Here is an 18184-nt window from a genome sequence, read left to right as displayed (position 1 = left end):
GTTCCGTGTTACGGCCTGCAGTGACATATATTTACCACGAGAGGGCGCCATTGCTTTGATTATAACGTTTCAACAAAACATGGAAAATATTCATCTGTATTTGCTCCTATTTGAGTATCCCACCGTTTTTATACTACATAAAATTAATGCAATTTAGACGAACTGAATCAGTGAATTATGTATTTTCAAATAAAGTTTCACTGTTTCTGATTCACTCATGAGACTTGTATTGGAGGCACAAAGTAGATAATCTGAGAATTCCAATTCTACCTATCATCACTCATTTTAAAAAGAAAAAACAGGCTTTGAATGGATTTACAGTGAATGTATAAATACAGATAAGTCTTATTTTAGACAGGCAACCGTATCAACAAAATGTTACTAGCTCTGCTTTTTCACTTTAGATTAAAGGGCAGTAACATTTCATTTCCTAATAAAAGAAGAAAAGAAGAAAATCTTACTGTCTGACACAGGGTTCATCTGCAAATAGGAGGTGAACTTTAGCTCATCTCAGAGAGCAGAATGATAAAATAGGAGTTGTTGGAGATTTTGTGCAGCACTGCCATACTGACTGTAGGTATTGGTCCTTATGGTATCGAATTTAGAATGCTGTTGGTCTCTTATGGTTTTTTATTCCCTTATTTATTATGAATGTTACAAAATACACGAATAAGAGATCAGGAAAGAGAACATGAAATTAAAAAGCATGTCAGTCCAAACAAATTTAAAGCTAATAAAGAGCTCTAATGAGATCCAGTGGGAAACATTGTTCATTATTACATACATGTGTGAAAAAAGTATTTTCTTTAAATTCATCATAGGCGTTTTGTATTTTTTACTTGTGCTCATCTTCTTCCACAGGGAGATGGCAAAATTTCCCCATATGGCCACCACACCTGGAGACGAGCACATGGAGTACATGGTCTGCCTGTCCTTCCCTGACCCTAAAAAGCCAAAAAGTTTACAGTAGGTGAGCAGAAAGGTTGTTGAATGTTGTGGAATGAGAGCGCAAGTGGTTACGACATCTCAAGGTAATTAGCAGGTATGGGTTTAACACAAATGCATAGCGTTCAAATAAAACACGAGATTTAGAGATTAACTAAGTCATGTTTTGCCCTGATTGATTTACAGCAATAGTAGTATCTATACATTTATCAGAGAAGCAATCAGTCACCATGAGTTGCTCATTTCATTGAGTCCATCTGATACTCTGCTATACACTGTCAGAGAAAACTAGAAGCAGTATACTTCAGACCAAGAAGATCCTGTGTTGGTTCAGCCATATGTTAATTCACATTGAAATATCAACAGTATAATCCAGTTATACTCAAATGCAGGATGTCACAGTAAATTTTAGTTAGTGAGATGAAATATAACAGTGTTTTACAGTGATAGTGATACCTCAAATGAAACAAAACTGTAGTTTTCCTGTTGCTAGTTAACATAGCAAAATTTGTTTTCTGTAACTGGACTGTTGTCTAACTGAGTAATACTTACTAGACAAGGGATTTATGTCAACAGATTCATTATTTTTACAAATCCATAACAATGATACTCCTTGATGGCAGCAGGCACACACACAATTACAGTTTAGGAACAACTCAAAAACATGAAGAACAGCACAAGGTGTTGGCTTGGCCTCCAAATTCCCTAGATCCCAAACTGATCAAGTGTCAATGACCTACAGAGGCCCCTCCCCTCAACCCATAGGACCCAAAGGCCTTCTGTTGCCAGACACCACAGGACACCCTCAGAAGGCCCATGTCCATTCTCTGATGAGTCAAAACTGTTTTGGAGGCACAAGGGAGACCTACACAATATTACTAAGGTGTCATAATGTTATGCCTGATTGGTGTATCAAATTTGTATGGGAAATGACACATTTATATTGTAATAAAAATAAAAAATAAATAAAAAAGTAGCAAACATAAATTTCCCCAAGCAAAATGCCATTAATTTTACATTAAGTGACTGGCAACTGTGCCGCCAGATGTTTACTGTTTCAGTAAAACCTTTAAGAGTGTAAGCAGCATATTCTCCTGCAGGACATCCTAAGGTAAAAAAATGTCAGCTTTGTCTGCTCTGTTTAAATATCCTTCCAGATAGGAAAACACAGTTATTTGACCAAGCTAATCAATATACTGCAAATAACTTTACGCCAATCAGGGGACGACAAGCAGCTACCTCCACTTGAAGCAGACGATCACCAGATATGGTGGAGCAGGACGAGCAGCTAAAGCGAGCGGCACACATTATTTAGTAATACAAAATCCTTGTGTCAAAAGTGACAGTTACACAGATGTTTAAGCTTTGAATACTTTGGCATCAATACACAGTATAACAATGTTCGATATAAATAAACACATTTAATCTGATAACACCTCCTTTTATTGAGATAGTAAAGACCATGGAGGCCAAACGTGTTACAACGTGATGAGTTTATGGTCTCACAGATCAAAGTTGTTTTCACTCCACTGTCAGAAATGAAGATGTTTCCCCTAACTCAAAGTGAAGAATCACACATGATAACATATGATTACTATTGCTCTGCTTAAAGAGAGGTTCACAAATTGTGAGCAGTACTAGTGACAGTACAGTTTGAAGCAACAGGTTAACAGTTGAGCGAGAACAGCGATAAATATGCATTAATGAGTTAAAAAAGGATTAAATAAAGCATGCATACAGACAGATATACGTATATGACAGTTAGCAATTTTGTTTATTGTTTTCAATTTAAGGAAGTTCATTAGGCAGGCCTTGTTTTGTTATATTGCTTTCATTTATGTGGCACAACTGCATGGTTCCATCCATCCCCACAGTGTATGTGAAAAGCATTTTCAGTTGCTTTTCGACTATAAAATGAATCCAAGTTCTCCTTCTACAAACACCAGTGAGAACTAGCTCCACAACATCCTTGGGTTCTATCACCGCAAGACTTAACATTGTGTCACTGACAATATTTTTATTCAGTCCTTTCTTAAAATTCAGAAATGCAACTCTAGAGGATGTAACAGACCTGAAGGACAATAATGCTGCATCAATTTCAGCTTATCCTCTAGTCAAATTTTGGGTCATGGGATGTGTCTGCTGTCCCAGAAAATCTGGATGGGTCCCATGCCAAGGACTTTATACAAAAAACAAACAAACAAAGAACTTCAAAATGTCATATAACATCCTATATAAATACTAGTGCAGGTCATAAATTATACACCCACACACCTTATATTCCATTCTCTATATTTTTGACGTCGAGCTCAAGGTTTCATGAATAATATTTGTAGGTCTGATTAGGCTTTAATAAACTGGGTAATAGGAAGATAAATTGTTCAGATGAACTTTCAGACAGTGTCTACATTATATAACAGTGTCAAATTACTATTCTATGAGGCAATACGCCGCATTCACTCAAAAACAGTAATACACTCGGAAACCCGCTCTGAAAAAAATTTCCATGGTCCATGGTTCACCGTTCATCCTTTTATGTCTGTGTATGGCGAGATTAGTCGTCTTCGCTCTGGCCACGCCCCATTACTGCCGTCACCCTGGAAACGGGGCGTGTATACGGCGCTCGTGAAGCAGGTGACCGACGTGATTGGCTGAAGTGTCGCATGATGCCGTAGCGTGCCATCGTTCCATCGGTGTGGTACGCGGTGAGTCGCTGAATCCGCCTCCTGTGTCCTGTGTCTGTGAGACCGGCTCCTCGCAGTCAGCTCCTAGTCCGCTCAGTAGCAGGAGGCAGGGATCCATTTATCACTAAACCCCAGTCTTAATTATCATTATTTTACCAAGGTAAGTCAACCTGACACTGATACTGGTATATACTATGTATTAGACTTATTTTAGACTCATTTAAATTTGTTTTGGGCTGAATTCGGCGTCGTATCGTGAAGGTACGCCGCGCTGTTAGGATTTAGTTTTATGAAGAATCATCTATGAACTATGTATAACTGTTTAGTAAGGCTAAATAAAGTGGAGGGTTGTCACTTTTGCCAGCGGGAGTCACCTGGTTCAGTAGCAGCCTGCTTTGCAGTGGTCAGCTATAATCTATTAAGCTACTTAAATGACGCATTTAAAGTTATACATAATTAACTTGTAGACTAATGATACAGAAAAAACGATAAAAGTTAATTCATTAGATTACATGGTATTTTAGGTTGGTGCAGAATTGCTACTATTAGCCTACACGAATATCCACACATTTTGACATTATTATTATTCTTATAATGCATTTAGATGTACCTGTTAAACTGTATGGAAACAAATACTATAACTGATTATTGGTTTGTAATCTAGTTGTGTTTGATCTCATCGTGGACACTAAATAATGACATTCTAGGTGTACGATCACTTCCACCTATAGCCTTCTAGCCTCTACATTGTTTTACTTGTTTTATTTCGTAGCTCTATTGCACCATGCTGACCCGCCTGTTCCGTGCCCATGGCCTCCTGGTGGCCTCTCACCCCTGGGAGGTGATTGTTGGTACAGTCACCTTAACTATATGTATGATGTCCATGAACATGTTTACTGGCAATGACCAGATCTGTGGTTGGAACTTTGACTGCCCCAAAACAGAGGAGGTGAGTAAACTGGATGATCAGAAATGTGAAATGTTATCTGTACTAACCTAGATTAAAGAATTGACTGTCCATTTTAACCATACATTTTACCAATACTCGTGATTCTTTTCTTTTTTGACAGCAAATTCTGAGCAGTGATATTATCATCGTGACTATCACACGCTGTATTGCCATCGTCTATATTTACTTCCAATTCCAGAATTTGAGGCAACTGGGATCCAAATATATTTTAGGTAAATTATTAATGGTCACATAAATATTTTAAACATGTCAAAGGTTACTGAGTTGACTAGTTGTATTTACGGCTGTGAAAGGAATATTTTTTTACCGTACTAGCTAGAGTAAACTAAAATGCATTTGATCTTCTTCACAGGCATTGCTGGTCTTTTCACCATATTCTCCAGCTTCGTATTCAGTACAGTTGTCATTCACTTTCTGGATAAAGAGCTCACAGGCCTCAAGTAAGGATGCACTAAAGACACTTTCCTTTTCAGTATCTTTGTTTAAAAACTACAATAGATTGTTCTATCCCTTTTTTCCAGTGAGGCTTTGCCCTTCTTCCTGCTTCTCATTGACCTCTCCAAAGCATGCGCTCTTGCCAAATTTGCCTTAAGCTCTAGTTCTCAGGTATGAATAAATATTTGCTCATTATATCGCAACATCACTCATGAAATTCAGCATTTGCCAGGAGTGGTATATTTTACTCTAACTTTACAGGATGAAGTGAGGGACAACATTGCTCGTGGCATGGCAGTACTAGGACCTACCTTCACTTTGGATGCTCTGGTGGAATCCTTAGTGATTGGAGTGGGAACCATGTCAGGTACTTGCATCCATTCTGATCACTAAATTGTTGAATGTTTTGGGTTACGCAGGCTCTGCATAGTACTCCATCTTTGTACGTTTAGCTGATTCCCCACAGTTTACATGCATACTTACGTCCTTTTTAAATGTAAATCATATTTTGCATTCTGCTGCGAAGTAGCATTTTCTACAAAGAAATTAAGCATAGTTTGAATTCTTTAATTTCTCACAAGTTCTTAATTCACTCCTTTTTTGTGTCTTGAGTTTTTTGTGTGTGTTTCACCCTTCACAGAAGACTCTGGAAACCACCTTCAAGTGTTGCATCATACCATATTTCATATATCATACAACTGAATTTACCATACCTTTTTCTCTGTCAACAGATTATATGTAAATATGTTATACAGTGTCACACACAAATGCAGATGATAGCTTATTTTAACATTTCACTAAGAAGAAATGAAGAAAGAGCTGCACTTTAACCAGCTTTCAACTGCATTGACGTAGTGAATAGTGTCTCTCTGATTTGACAATTTTGGTGATACAGTGTCAATATCTTATGTACATTTTTGTGTTTGTCTTATATCTTTCAGGTGTGAGGCAGCTGGAAATTATGTGTTGCTTTGGATGCATGTCTGTCTTGGCCAACTACTTTGTGTTTATGACTTTCTTCCCTGCGTGTGTCTCATTGGTGCTGGAGGTAACGGCAAAGTTTTAAGTTGATGTGTGTACATGTATGTGGCAATGCCAGTGCATCATCATGCTGTCTTTATTCCCGTAGTTGTCCCGTGAAAGTCAGGAGGGCCATCCTATCTGGCAGCTGAGTCACTTCTCTCGAGTGATGGAGGAGGAGGACAGCAAATCCAACCCTGTAACCCAGCGAGTCAAAATGATTATGGTAATACTTCTCATGCTTTATTTGTTCCCTAGTTTTTATTTGAACTTGAGTGTGATGTCTGTTGTCTGCTCTGTTTCCAGTCTCTGGGCCTGGTCATGGTTCACGCCCATAGCCGCTGGATTGCTGAGCCCTTGTCAATCAACACCACAATGGGCATCCCACAGGTTGGGATGGAGCTGGACCATCTCTCACCCAGGAGGATTGAGCCAGAGAAGCCACTTTGGCATTTCTATCTTGCCAGGTGAGAGTATAATATTCTTGCTTTGTGTGTGATTGTTGCCCCTGCATTTCTTGTTTTGTGTGTCACTAAGCTGATGAATTATGGAGACAGATTTTAAGCATTTTAGAGTCCTACTCACCAGCTCAAGTTAAATAGGATGTGGTGTGGGGCTAACATCAGACCACAGCAATAACTGCTACTTCTTTCAGTTGTTTTTGTAGCGATTATTGTAGTATTGCAGTACTGTACACTGGATGTTAAGATGTGAAACATTTAGTGGTCACCTTTTAGAATAAACAATAAATTGGATAAGCAAAAGTGCTTGCAGAATAAGACTTGAAAATGCTAATTAGTAGAGTTCAAACTCAGACCAACAAAGACTTCAACCATAATAGCCAAAAATTGGTTGGGAAGCAAAAAATAAAACCGATAAACTGAAATACAGGCAAAGCAGTGTGGCTGTTTAAAATGCAAAGCAAAGAGGTAGAAAAATTGGGCTGCAGGCTGCATGTTTGAATGGCCATACTTCTGTACTGTGAAGTATAGAGGTGGATCTCTCATGTTTTGAGGTGTGTGTGCTACTATGAATGCAGTGTGATATCAGAAAATATTGGAAGACAACTTACATTTATCAACCCCCGAAGCCATGCATGGCATGCAGATGACAACTTTTCAAAACCTGAACTATGTTCCAAAACAGAAAAGCCAAATCAACACTTCAGTGGTTACAGCAGAAAAAGTGATGATAAATACACAAGCACTGAGGGAATGCAAACATTCAAAAGGGGACTGTCTCAGTATTTCCTTCATTGTTATGTTTTGTTTAATCACTGGGAGACTTGAATCCTACTTAATATAAAATAAATGTTTTTCCTCATCACTGTTTTCTTCAAAGAGTGGTGCATTTCTTACAAATTCTGCCAGGGGAGGTAAAATTATATATGGATTCGAGATTGGTTTGAGTAAAGACAGTATGTTTATGAAGTCTAAAGTCTAAAGAAAACCAAGACCTGTGCTTTCTAATGAAATCAGTACTAAAACTACATGTCTTTCTTCGCAGGATGATAACTATGGACATTGAACAAGTGATCTGTCTGGCCTTGGCCCTCCTTCTGGCAATCAAGTATATATTCTTTGAGCAAGCTGAAATGGAATCCACACTGTCACTGAAGAACCCCATTACAATGTCCACCCCTACTGTAAACCTGCGACGGACGTCTACAACTTGCTGCAGGCAGGAGCCACTTGCTTCCCGCTCTGTAGAGCTTGCCCCTGCCCATAGCAAAGCTGCTCCAGCATCTATTCAGAGTGTAGAAAGAGGTGTGTCTATCTTCAGTGATGTTGTTGTAGCAGATCGTGTGTAGCACTGTGATATTCAACTCTTACTTGTTTCTCAGATGAGGTTATACGGCCCGTGTCTGTTACCACTGCTGATAATCAGACCAAGAGCTCCTTTATCGTGGGGGAAGAAGATGAAGATGTAAAATCTGAGACCCCACAGCCGAGCCTCCCCCAAAAGCCGAGGAGCTTGGACGACTGTGTAGCCATCCTCAACAACCCTGAGGTGAGACATTTCACATCCCTAAGATCTCAGTCAACTCTCTGTTCATGTAGTCTGAGCCTACCAGTAAAACTGCCAGCCTGGGGTAGTTGTGTGATTTAACTAGGCTGTAATGAGCTTAAGACGCCTTGTGTTTGAGGCTGAACCAATTAGAGCATGACGGCAATAGAAAATATATTTGCACTGTTTCCACTGGCTCTGTGTGGCTTCGCTTCCTCTCAACTCACCTTTGAGAGCAACTTCTACACTGTTGCCCGTAAACTTGGAATACAGTATTTTTTACCTCTTCTCATGAAATGATTGTGACAATGTGGTTTATTCTTGATAAAGTGTTCATCTTCTCAAACCTAGAACTGATGTGAATAAATGGCAATAAAAGGAGGAATGTGTCTGAAGACAAAATTATTCCAACTTTATGGGCAACTGTGGCAATTTGACAGCGTAGCTATGGTGTTGCTCCAGACCCTACACCGTAACCATCTCCCCGGGATTATGATTACGTGTTGCACGGCGCAGACCATAAAGGCTGCGACTGGTCTGAAATGCATTTTCTTGTTCCTGTGACTCAGTGGCTGGACGAGTTCTCCTTTGTTCAGGTTCATACACACTGTCTACTCAGATGTCTTCTCTATGTTCAGTGCTGCAGTGATTTTAGTGGAACTAACTGTTTATCTACATTTAGTTACTTGGCCAGTCGTCATCTAGTGTTTCACACCAACGCTCAGGTATAAATGCTTTCGATGGCATAAATAATGCTTTATACTATCCTATAGAAAACATACTTATGGGTATCAATAAAATGAAGCATTTCATAGCCAACTGGTTACAGTACTTCTAAAATGCACTGGAACCTTTCTTTGATAAAGACATGTTAAATAACTTAGCAAATGATAGTTCAAGTACTCCCACGCAATTTGGGTCCAATGTGATACCCACCCAAGTCAAGCATCCCTGTACAGTTCAGTTCAGTTCTGTGCTGTACGACAAATGTCATACCCAAAATTTGCACAAAACTCTCAAAACTGGATACTAAAGAAAGACAAATTGCAAAATGTGCCAACTCATGTCGGCTGTCATAGAGAATGCTACATGCAAGACACCAAAAAAATAAATATTGAAAGCACCTGCAAGGTGAGAAAAGATAGTACAGGTGGGTGAAAAGATATCAAGCATCTTTAAACAGATTAACGAGAGTTAATTTGATCTTATTCATTAGTGTTTATAAACTGAATGAATCTATTTTAAGATTGTCTTAACATGAAGATTAATTCAGGTCGGATCCGGTCAGGCCAGGTCCAGAAAATGTCTGATAGCAGGGTTGAGCATTTGGGGTTAGCAGATTGGAGAAGGTGTAAACAAACTACACTATGGAACCCATAATGTCATCGCATACTTTCTCTTTTCATCTAACCCTTCAACACAGTTTTGTTTCCCATTACAAACTTTTACAATATGTCAATACCTATAGAATCTTTTGAAGAGAAGTTTGAGACCACTAACAATAACCAAAGAGCATACAATGGCATTGTTCTGCATCGTGCTATAATTTATATAGTTTAAATAACAACATTCCACTAGAAGATTTTTAAATTGTTTTTAGAATAATTTTCTTTTAATATTGATTTAAAAAGCAAATTAGGCACTGATTTCAGTGGGCTACTTGAATTGTAAGCTTGGACTGTATGTCTTAAAGCTGGGCCCTGGTTTCCTGAGTGATTCGGAAGTGATGCTGCTGGTCAACTCTAAACACATCCCTGCATACAAACTGGAAGTCATGATGGAAAAACCAGTGAGAGGAGTGGCCATTAGAAGACAGATGATATCTGCGAAGCTTCCTTCTCCATCTGCGCTCTCCTGTCTGCCATACACCGACTATGACTACTCTAAGGTAAAGAAACACACACCCAAGACAAACTTCAATCTTCTTTGTGAAACTCTGCTTCCTGTTTTACCAAGTTCTGTTTTTCAGGTTATAGGCACCTGCTGTGAGAATGTTATTGGCTACATGCCCGTACCAGTGGGTGTGGCTGGGCCGCTGCATCTGGATGGTAAACAGTTCCAGGTTCCCATGGCAACGACTGAAGGCTGCTTGGTTGCCAGCACAAATCGTGGCTGTCGAGCCATTGCTGTGAGTGTCATGTCACTGCTGTCACTTTGTCACTGATATTATTACAGGACATGCATCAGAGTGGACATAAAATCTGGTTCATTTTTGTTGTCGTAATGCATCTTATCATCTTGGTTAAAGCATGTTGTTGGTTTCATCCTAAAATAAAAAATGGTTTAATACTAGTCCTAAACTAGTCTCTAAATGTAGGTCACCAAGGAACTGTCTAGTTCTTTGGAGAACGTTCCCAGGACATAAAATGATACTAACAATTGACTTAATGTCTTCTTCCTGATTGGGACAGCAGCTCAAAAAACAATATTATTGGTAATGAAGAGCAATGGCGAATGAGTTTAGAGGGGTTGTTGATCATTTGGAACTTTCTTGTGCTTGAGTAGGTAGTATCACTTCGATACATTCTAAAATAAATGTGGAGTGCAGTTGCAAGATAATTGTGAACTTGTGCTTTTGTTGTTATTAAAACTCCTGAGAAATACTCTGAACACCATAATGTGTTAATCTTGTATCTGACTTGTGGCCTGTTCCCTACATGCTGTAGCTGAGCGGTGGAGCCAACAGTCGCATCCTAGCTGACAGTATGACGCGGGGACCCGTTGTGAAACTACCCTCTGCCTGCATGGCTGCTGAAGTAAAGGCCTGGCTGGAGACCACAGATGGTTTTCAGGCCATCAAAGAGGCCTTTGACAACACCAGCAGGTAAAACATGTCAACTGTATAACTAGAATTTGGAGTATATGCACTGCATGTTGGTTTTGTGTGAAACACAATGACATGGCTGTTGGCAGGTTTGCACGGCTCCAGAGGTTGCTGGTTGGTTTAGCTGGGAGAAATCTTTACATCCGCTTCCATTCAAAGACTGGAGATGCCATGGGGATGAATATGATCTCTAAGGTAACTTTTAGACATTTTAGACACAACATAAATATGTATGTGAAGACAGTGGTTTGATAAAATGTTGTACATTATAACATTATGGACCTGCAGAAAGGTCTTAGGATATGTGATGCCAGTATGCTTGATGCATTATGATTGTCTGCACACAGGGTACAGAGCAGGCTCTGAGCCGACTGCAGCAGACCTTCCCAGAGCTGCAGGTGGTGGCTGTCAGTGGGAACTATTGCACAGACAAGAAACCAGCCGCAATCAATTGGATTGAAGGCAGGGGAAAGTCCGCTGTCTGTGAAGCTACCATTCCTTCTAAAGTGGTCAGAGAAGTAAGTAGATTTTTATTAAAGGGGAACTACTGTTTTTTGTAACCTGGACCTTATTTCTGGCATAACATACCATCGTTTACTCACCAATATCACTTTTGTTTCATTTGCACTTGTTCAGGAGATAATTAGATCAGCGTATATGCATCTAGCGGGAGTGTTCAGGGCACCGAGACGGCAGCCTCTAAATAACGCATTATCTGCCGCGAAACTTGTTTATTTCGCCAATATTTTTTTAATAATACACTAATGCAATTCCCCGTTGAGTCCGGAGTTACGTGTTATCATTGTCCGGGGTCTGTAGATCTGACCTACAGACCCCAGATGATGTCTTCTGACCTGGATGATGCTGTCTCGGAGCGGGGCACACACCCGCTACGGTCGGCTTGTTTACCTGTAATTTGCTACTGCTATGATTCGTCCACAACCTCAGAATCGGAAAAATATTCAGCCATGTTGCAAAAAAATAGTGTTTGTTGTAAAATAACTGTCAGAGGCCTTTATGATTATGTGTTAAACTTACCTACACTGTAGCTCAGCAGAACACATTCACTAGAATGACTTTGTAACTCGGTTTAACTAAATCAGATTACTGAAGCTTGAGTAGCGTCATTAACATTAACATAACATTAACATGAACGTGTCCTTTAAAATTTAAGTTCCTTGCAGTAGTTCACCGTTTTAAGTAATCTTACACCACTTGTGTTGTGGGAATTTAAAACATTTTACTCCTTTAAGTCTACGTTATAGAACAATACTGAAGACATCACATTCTATTTTCACTGTTTGCCTTGATAGACTGTTTGTCTACAGAGGAAAATAAAAAAACGCGTCATGAAGTTCAATTCAATTCAATTTTTCAATTTTATTTATATAGCGTCAATAACAATACAAATCGTCTCAAGACGTTTTACAAACACTAAGGACACACAGCAGTAAACATTCTATACAGTAATAGCACAGAATTGCATGACTAGTAGTAGATAGGAAATTAGAGGGCAAGAGCTCTGTGCCAGAGAAAAGAAAGTGGAGGATGCGAGAGAGGAGAGAGAAGAAAGAAGGAGGACATGTGTTTGGTGCATCGTCCCCCAGCAGCCTAGGCCTATAGCAGCATAACTAAGTTGTTGCTTGGACAGAATTTCAACAACAAAATTGGAGTTTCTTGCATTTGAGACCATCAGTTGTGTTGTTTCTGAGATAGTGCCAACTGCGCCAAGAAACACCTGAAAAGAAAGAAGAAGTTAAAACCTTATGAAGCTATTTGTCAGAATGCTAAGAGAACATAAAGCTGTAGTATACACAAAAAATTATTTTGAAACATCTAAACTTACTATATTTCTCTTAAAACTCTTTTATTTATCTTGTTCTCATTATATAATTCCAAAATGTAAATGAGAAAAATTAACAACAACACAGAAAGAGCAACCGATACTGTAACTAATTCTCTCATTAATTTAAACAAAACTTTACAAAAGCACATAGGAGGAAATAATATAGATTGCATTTCAAGATCTGGAAAATAACATTTTAGTTAGATATGAGAATTATGTGATTATTTATTTAGCTTTTTTATTTATTAGACCCCATTTTTAAAGAATGCTATTAAACAGTAGACTGATGTTCCCTCCTTGTGCATAAGGTTTTGAAAACAACATCAGCGGCTCTGGTGGAAGTCAACATCAACAAGAACCTGGTGGGCTCAGCTATGGCTGGTAGTATTGGGGGATTTAATGCACATGCAGCCAATTTGGTGGCTGCCATCTACATAGCCTGTGGACAGGTAAAGTAATTTTAAGGAAATATTTTGCATCAGTTTCACAAAATGTCTTTCTATCATGTATTCTTCTGTCTCTCGTGTTAATGTTTATACTGTATGTATGTGTGTGTTTCCTAAAGGATCCAGCCCAGTCAGTGGGCAGCAGTAACTGCATCACCCTCATGGAGTCATCAGGACCAACAGGAGAAGACTTATACATCAGCTGCACCATGCCCTCTATAGAACTGGGCACTGTAGGAGGAGGCACCAACCTGCCCCCCCAACAAGCCTGCCTCCAGGTACACACAAAAAAGGCAGAGGCAGATGAAATACCTGTTTTTGGTTGAGGTGCTCCCAATATTAACCTTTATTAATTCTAATTACCATAGTCTTAGATAATTACTAACATAATCTGCTACTGACTAAGCCCCTGACACGTTTCATCATGTTGTCAATACCCTGTTAGAATTGCTTTCTTAAGTTTAGTATCCCTGGTCTTATGGTGTTGTTTTCATTGGATAAACACCATAGAGACACTGTGCTACCATGCATTCCTTTACCGAGCTGAGCAAAAGCAGAAACTACAGTGAAAACACTACTTTTTTTGCAGTTTATTTATTTTTTTGTTTATGTTTTTACTTAAAGTCAAACGCTGCAGAAAATGAGAAGTTGTTTTGCCCTTTCCATTTGATTTATGACATACAGCAAGGTGAACAGAATTTCTATCTAGAGCTCATTTTTTAATATTCAGCCATCCTTTCCTCACAAGCCACAGAGAGTTTAATTTCTTTTTCATCTAAACATTTAATAGTGATGGATTTTGTTTGTCCTGAAAACCTTTTACATAAGAGAGGTTGCTGTTTCCCATTGGTCAGTTAGTGGTAGTTAGCTGCTCTGCTGTTTGATCTACAACTATAGAATATAATGGAAATCAGTCGGGGAAGTAAGTGTCGTGGGGATGATGTATAATCTTGTTTCTTATATGTGTCACATGGGTGACTCAGAGACAATCCAGACTGCAGGGACTGCCATAATTGGCATTTCCACGTAAATAAAGTATACAGTATATAAGTCATTGCAGCCTCATTTATAAGTTTGTTTTAGCTTTTCTAAGTGGATAAAAAACATTTATGTTATTAAAGAAAAGTGTGTGTGCGTGTGTGTGTCTGTTCAAATGTGTTTGCAGATGCTGGGTGTGCAGGGAGCCAGTGAGACTTGTCCAGGGGAGAATGCCCGCCAGCTGGCCAGGGTTGTGTGTGCCACTGTACTGGCCGGAGAGCTCTCACTGATGGCTGCCCTGGCTGCTGGACACCTGGTCAAGAGTCACATGACACACAACAGGTAAGAGCAAATAACCTTAATTAACAGATTTGTGTCATGTTTGTCTGTGAACTATTCACTGGTCTACACAAAAATCTGAAAGTTTAAAATATTGCAAACATTAAAGAGATATTAAACACATTTTCACTATATGTTGGAGTTCAGTTAGGAGGGATCATGCAGAGGTGCAAGGAATTTAAAGAACAGGGAATAAGAACTGATTGGCTTTGAGAACATGGGCAAACCAATCATTCGGTAAGAGCTGAGAGGTTGAAAATTGTAAATGAATCGATTTGAACAGCATGGGAAAGCAGAGATGACTGACAGCTGCCTAAAAGTTTTACATATTAGCAATGACATATTAAGGCACATATAGCCTAGAAATGGCCTAACAGTGTGTCAGGAAAACAGGCACAAGAAAATACAACTTGCGAGCTGCAAGAAGGGATCTCAGCATTTCCGAGCATGCAGAATAACCTTGTTCATAAGAAGGAATGCTTATTTGCAAGTCTAGCTTTTGATATTACAGAGAAACAACCATGTTATACTTATTATATAATACAAAGCTTTAGCTGATTTTACCTAGATGCACTTTTATTAAACAAAAATAGCAGTCAACCGGTCTGCATTTGGCATACAAAACATGATGGAATTTTATCTGTCCTGTTTGCAGATCTAAGGTGAACCTGCAGGAGACTCCGGAAGTGTGCTGCAGGAAACCCTCCTGAAAGCTTGAGCAGTAAAGCCAGGACAATATGGACAATCTGAAAGGGTTTTCGATGAAAACAGACCTTTCAAGTGCTTTCAAAGGCACAGGACTGTCTTTTGACCAATTTCTATTCTGGGTATGAATACAGTAGAATCCAAACTAATAAGACTTTTCTGCCTTTTCATTTTCTGCATCTGGTTGTGTTTCTAATGAAATGGTCAGGAACAGTCAGTAATTCCTTTATTCCTACAGATAAGATTGCTGTCAGGCTTTTGGAAAACAGACATTTTGGGTTCAAATGAAATATTCTATACTACTCTCCTGCTGTCAATTTGAGCACTGCAAATACAGAAGCACCTCAAAGGGAAACATTTAACATGTTTCAATGTATGTGGCTGGGTATGGGCACTAGAGCAATGTTTACCACCGATTTTGCATCGTTTAGTTTCTTTTCAGGTTTATTTGTGAAGCAAACACGGATCCATCATGTCTCAGTTGTGAATAACTCAAACTAAGTGGAGTTCTGGTTCAACTACAAAGTGACAGAAAAATAAAACAAGTAAATATAAAGAGGAAGGAATGACTGCCATTAATTTAATACTGATGGGATTTACTAAATCATAAAAATAAATAACGTCAATGAATAATGCAGTACTATTTACAAATGTTTCCATCGGTCAATTTTCTCCTTATTGCGCCATTATTCAGCAGCATTATTTAGCCTCGCCTTAACCCATTTTGTGCTTGACAGAGCCTCTTCTTTTCTACATTTACCATGTCAACAATAGTTTTCCAGTTGTCCCTTTTGTAAGAAGAATATTGCATTGCCCTTAAATTCTTCTGGAAGAGAAATTTACCCTGGGCTGGCTCAGCATTGGGGAAGGGTGTAGCAGGATGACAATGAGCACCCGAAGACATGTGCAGTTACATGTATGACAAACACACAGAAAGGGTGACGGAAACGATGTAAACATTTGAGTCTCCATTGACCCACAGATTTGGTGGGCCAGAGTGATTTTACCCAATGGTCTGTACAGATTGTGAGATTATATTGTACAATTACCATAGAAAAACAAAACCTTCCTCCCTTGACTGCAATTCCAATACCAAAGGCAATTACTCTTACGTGGTTTACATTTTCTACAAATATGTGTGTGTTATATGTGGAAACAAATTTGCACAAGCTTGGAATGTCCTTGAATGAACTTCAGTAATCCATCGGTGTCAAGACGAATCAGGAAAGTGTCCCTCTGTGTCACACCACACATGAAGAGACAACAAATCATGTTGTATTTTAACCTGCAGTTCTGTAATATATCATATCATATCATATCATATCATATCATACCATATCATACTTTTGATTCATGCATTCTCATAAATCGATAAATTGCACAAGCCAGGATCACAACAGGCACATTTAAATGAATATTAGAACAGAAGACACTACATACTTATTCAAAGCCAGGCACATGCCCAAACATCCAGTTCATCACACCAAATATAAGCTACAGTATACTGAAACAAATGACCAGTGACAACCTCTTAAACAACAAAACTCAAAAACATATGATTAACATCACAAACTAATCATAGAACACTCTTACCAAATCAAAGATATTTTTTAACTAAAAAGATTTCAAAAAATAAATAAATAAAAAAATGACTGCAGGAAGCATAAACCTTCCTCCGGTCCAAACTCAAATGTGATCTATAAAATGTTGCCAGATCTCATGGAATCTCTTCTTTTAGGAAGAGATTTTACATAACTGAATCTAATCTTATTCAAAATATTCATTAATCTTAATCTTTTCTAATTCCAGATATTTCCTCACCTCTTTCATTAGGTGTGAGTGTCTTGTGAGTATTGTAAGACCACTCACTGATGGTTTTATGCCTATTCTATGCCCCTTATTTCTATAACAGTGACTTTATGAGCACTCTGTCTACCCACTAAACGTTTTTATAATGAATATTTGGAATGCCAACTGTATCCATTCTTTTTATTCATTATCAATCTCTCATGTAACATGCATCAGCTATATCTTGTACTCTTGTTTGTATCATGATTAAATGCTGCATGTATGTTTTATTTAGATTTTGTATGTCTGACGGATGTACAGTATGTATCATCTTGTCTGTCCCGCTGCTCTCATCTCTTCCTTTCTTGTCTCACTTTTTCTGTCTCTACCTGGCTAGCCTATATAAATAAAATTGAATAAAAAAATAATAATTAATTGAATCAGTGTGGACAATGTACTACCTTGAACAATGAATTTGTTTAAAGTCAGTCTGCTACTATTCTTCTGTAATCTTTGTGCCTTGATCATCCTGCCAAACCAATTTCATGCGTCCCATAGTTGTATTGTATGTCACTTGACTCAGGTCATCTTATATTTCGGATATACCTCTTTTACTGCTGAGTGGGTCTTTGTAGAACTATAAGTTGAGTGATTTCCAGTTAGAGGATTTTGGAGAGAATGAGTCAACAATGCAAACAAAAAGAAATTCAGACCAAAGAAAGACCAAAGAGATCTTTTTGTTCATTTGTTTATATTGGTATACAAAGAGAAATTTTGGAAACTTATATTGTTCGAACATAAAAACTTTTTAATATGAGAAGTTACTGCCCTCTGGGTAATGTAGATTAAGTACCATTATGACAAGACTGGAGAGGGTACGCACTGCATGTAAAAATGCCCCGTAAGACCTGTAACGCCAGAGGTCTACCTACTGCATACAACCAGAAACCGCCCACTGTATTAAAATGACAGATGACCCATTTTTGAGAAATGTATGTGTTGTCACAATGCATTTCTTATGCATGTTTGACCTTGCATATGAAACAAGAAAGCAGTCAAAACAGACTGAAAACATAGAGTAACAATATTAACAGATACAACACAGGAACACACAGAAAGCCATGTAGTAAAAAAGTAAATACACAAAATAAATAAACTAAATTAAAAGGAGGACAGTCTACTCCACACTTCTGTCTG

At 38.5% G+C, this 18184-nt stretch overlaps 1 protein-coding gene across 2 annotated transcripts; it reads left to right on the top strand.

Moving 5' to 3' along the window:
* The first annotated feature begins 3351 nt into the window (after positions 1–3351).
* On the top strand, positions 3352–17449 carry LOC311493378 (3-hydroxy-3-methylglutaryl-coenzyme A reductase-like). Of its 2 annotated transcripts, XM_084551998.1 has the most exons (20): positions 3352–3789; positions 4402–4578; positions 4700–4811; positions 4952–5039; positions 5121–5205; positions 5296–5401; positions 5976–6082; positions 6164–6280; positions 6361–6521; positions 7561–7820; positions 7898–8064; positions 9755–9949; positions 10031–10189; positions 10728–10885; positions 10975–11080; positions 11233–11403; positions 13040–13180; positions 13297–13455; positions 14343–14497; positions 15150–17449. In XM_084551998.1, the coding sequence occupies exons 2-20, from the start codon at positions 4414–4416 to the stop codon at positions 15202–15204; spliced, it is 2667 nt and encodes an 888-aa protein (XP_084408124.1). In that variant the 5' UTR covers positions 3352–3789; positions 4402–4413; the 3' UTR covers positions 15205–17449. The 2 variants fall into 2 exon arrangements, with proteins under 2 accessions (XP_084408124.1, XP_084408123.1); XM_084551997.1 differs by having other exon boundaries at positions 9755–10189.
* The last annotated feature ends 735 nt before the right edge of the window (positions 17450–18184 follow it).

The sequence above is a fragment of the Chelon labrosus genome (assembly GCF_963514085.1).
Source record: "Chelon labrosus genome assembly, chromosome: 9".
Lineage (NCBI taxonomy): Eukaryota > Metazoa > Chordata > Actinopteri > Mugiliformes > Mugilidae > Chelon > Chelon labrosus.
The sequence above is the reverse complement of the archived record's forward strand: the minus strand, read 5'-3'. Positions and strand labels throughout refer to the sequence as shown.

Coding starts and splice junctions, on each gene's coding strand:
- LOC311493378 (XM_084551997.1), top strand. CDS start 4,414: ATGCTGACCCGCCTGTTCCGTGCCCATGGCCTCCTGGTGGCCTCTCAC. Junction 5,040..5,120: donor AAAGAGCTCACAGGCCTCAA/GTAAGGATGCAC, acceptor CCTTTTTTCCAG/TGAGGCTTTGCCCTTCTTCC. Junction 13,181..13,296: donor TCTACATAGCCTGTGGACAG/GTAAAGTAATTT, acceptor TGTTTCCTAAAG/GATCCAGCCCAGTCAGTGGG.